This window comes from Otolemur garnettii, unplaced genomic scaffold (assembly GCF_000181295.1).
Source record: "Otolemur garnettii isolate 467f Iridium unplaced genomic scaffold, OtoGar3 scaffold00029, whole genome shotgun sequence".
In the NCBI taxonomy this organism is placed as follows: domain Eukaryota; kingdom Metazoa; phylum Chordata; class Mammalia; order Primates; family Galagidae; genus Otolemur; species Otolemur garnettii.
In genome coordinates, this window is record NW_003852424.1 from 980,554 (window position 1) to 983,638 (window position 3,085).

The 3,085-nt window shown below is 45.8% G+C and overlaps 1 protein-coding gene across 1 annotated transcript in view; it reads left to right on the plus strand.

Annotated features, from left to right (window-relative positions):
• The first annotated feature begins 532 nt into the window (after positions 1 to 532).
• SELENOS (selenoprotein S) overlaps positions 533 to 3,085 on the plus strand; it is a 9,906-nt gene continuing 7,353 nt past the window's right edge. Inside the window, exons 1-3 of the mRNA XM_003788628.3 lie at positions 533 to 688; positions 1,324 to 1,458; positions 2,677 to 2,783. Of these exons, the coding sequence (XP_003788676.1) occupies positions 613 to 688; positions 1,324 to 1,458; positions 2,677 to 2,783 (318 nt within the window). The 5' untranslated portion in view covers positions 533 to 612. The remainder of the gene's footprint in view (positions 689 to 1,323; positions 1,459 to 2,676; positions 2,784 to 3,085) is intronic.

Sequence of the window (3,085 nt, forward strand, 5' to 3'; positions counted from 1 at the left end):
GAGAGCGCTATCATAAATAATCCTGTGATAATGCGACACATAGTAAAATTCAACACATGATGGAGCCTTTACTCTGATCATTCCCAAGAAGTAGAGGAAACCTTGTAAGTCCCTTGAGGTGGGGACATTCTTGGCCTGAAAGGTAACCTGGCTGCCCATACGTACTTACACCTCTTGTACACCTCTGTAAGGGCTGACCCGGGCTGCACCCCTCAATGGCTGGGAGTCATCAACCTGCTGAGTGAGCTCAGTCACCCAATGTATCCGGGGCCAGGATATGAGCACAAATCCTGTCTCCGGGCGATCGCTCCCTTGTCCAATCAATAAAAAGGTAAAAATTTAATAAGAAATCAGTTAAAGGGGTCAGTTGACGACCCTCATTCAAGCTGGCAGCAAGCAGGACCCCACCCCAACTAGCGTTAGGCGAGTTTGCTAGTCCCCGTCTCGCCCCGCCCCAGCCACACCCCCATTACGATAGGCCGAGCGCTCGGGTGGGGTCTATCCGTGATTGGTCCGGACTGCGGGGGCGTCCGGGCGCGCCACGTGTACGTAAGGCCAGGCCGGAAGAGCTCGGCTGGCGGTGACGCGACTGGGCCTGTGGCTGTTGTGGTCATGGAGGAAGAAGCCGAGCCCTTGCCCGCGCGCCCGGCCCTAGAAGCCGAGGGGCTACGCTTCCTGCACGTCACAGGTGAGTCGCGGTGGGCTCGCGCCGCCAGCTCCTCGACGCGCCGCCATGTTCGGTGAGTCCTCCACTGCGCTCCGGGCTGGAGCCTGGGAACCCTGGCCGGCAGCCAGGCCTTGGCGCTGCACTCAAGCCCTGGGCAGCAGGCCCGGACCTTGCCCGGAGGCCTCCCCGGAGTCTCACTTCCCTGGGCGGCGCCGGCGATCTTGTTTGCGCAGGTCCTTTACTCTGTGCACAGCAAGCCCTTCCGGTTGCAGTTGCTGGAGTCTCTCGGTCCTGGCCATTCGCCTCTAGGCATCTCCTGCCCCTCTACATCCTTTCACAGTTCTAACATCCCCTCGCTGTCACCCCTTTGGGTGTGGTTCCCTAGGTCTGAAAGGTCTTTCTTTCCTTGAGTCGGATAAGCTCCTCTCCATCCTTCAAAACCTAGCTCCTGTGCCTTCCATCCTCATAACTGCTCCCTTAACTCGCCCTAAAGTTGAGAAGTGTCACTTCTCAGGGATCCCAGAGTTGTTGCGTTTCTCGCTCATATTTTAACGGTCTACTTAGGAGACATTCCTCAGCTAGACCGTTGAGTTTTATGGAAAAGTCAACTAGTAGTGTCATTTTTAGTTTCTGGAAAATTTTTTTTTTCTTTTCAGTGGGCTCCCTGCTGGCCGCCTATGGCTGGTACATCGTCTTTAGCTGTGTCCTTCTCTACGTGGTCTTCCAGAAGTTTTCCACTCGGCTGAGGGCCTTGAGGCAGAGGCAGCTGGACCGAGCTGCGGCTGCTGTGGGTTAGTGCCTGATAATAGAAATGAAGGCGGGGCTCTACACCTACTAATTTTATTATGTGAAAGTTAGTTTGTTATTGAAAGTAAGAGGTACATGATTCTCATTTCTATTGGGGGAGGTGGCATTTTATGCCTCTGCAGTTGAGTTTGGTGCATGTGCAATTTTTTTAAAGAACTTAAGGTATTGGGGTGGTGCCTGTGGCTCAAAGGAGTAGGGTGCCGGCCCCATATACCAGAGGTGGCGGGTTCAAACCCGGCCACAGCCAAAAAAAAAAAAAAACCTTTTAAGTATTTTAATGAAACGGAAAATACTGAACTGTGTAGAACATTCAGTGTATGGGGGTGGTTTTTCATTTTATAGAATGGATTAAAATGAAAACTTCACAGTGGTCTGAGTTATCTTAAAATCGTGAATGAGAAGTCAGCCTTAGTTCTTCATATCCACTTCATTTTGATTTTCACTAGCTTACTCATAGACCTAATTTCTAGTTATATTTGGCTACTGCAAAAATTCATTTTCTTCAAAAGGATGTAGAAGCTACAGTTTCTGTGGACATATCTGAAAGAAATGTTGAGTATTTTGAGAATAGTAGGATGTAATTAAACAAATATGAATTGTCATTCATCTGAGTCACTATAGTATTAAGTTTGAGATGGAAAGCTTTGGTTTAGAAACTAGATGAAACAAAGCTGGGATGTGCATTTCTGTTCTTAATGCTAGTTGGAAAGATTTTTTCTTTTCCACGGAAAAAATTATCTAAGAAATTTTACCTTTTTCTGATATAGATCTGGGCTAATTAAGGGGTGGGTTCAGAAAACTTTATCTTTCCTGGAATTCTGGTTAACCTAGACATTGTGTTAGTGAGGTAGCCAAGTTGCATAATGTAATTTCTGTGCAGCCTTGAGACTACTTATATTGCATTCACAAGGCCACTGCCCCAGACTTGATGAATTCAAATTGCTGAGGGGAGCACAAATCTGCATTTGTAAGGGGTTTCTGGGTTATGTGGATCGTTAGGGTTGAGAACTATGATTAAGCAACATAAATTTTCAGCCCTCTTAAGGAAAAAATACATACATAAGGGATAAGATTACTCATATAAAAGCATACGTTTTTATTGTCTGATGTCTGCCTTTCTGTACTTATTATAATATGAACACTCAGAAATTTCCATTTCACATTGTGCAGGGTGCTTTATCAGTTTTTTTCTGAAATTTTAGAACCAGATGTTGTTGTTAAACGACAAGAAGCTTTAGCAGCTGCTCGTTTGAAAATGCAAGAAGAACTAAATGCACAAGTTGAAAAGCATAAGGAAAAATTAAAACAGGTATGAACTGATTTTAGTTTGAGTATCTAGTCTTAAGAAATTGCTTGAGGCTTAGCAGGTAACAATGGCTCTGTGTGTGTGTGTGTATGTTTTTATTTATAAACTTCTGTTTTGTTTTTTTTTTTTTCTTGGCTGGGGCTGGGTTTGAACGCGCCACCTCTGGCACATGGGGCTGGCACCCTACTCCTTGAGCCACAGGCACTGCCCTATTTATAAACTTCTAACAGAGAGTCCTATCCTGTTAGATTCAATGAATTGTGTCCAAATCACTTCCACTTAGTGGGTTTTTTTTTTTTTTTTGA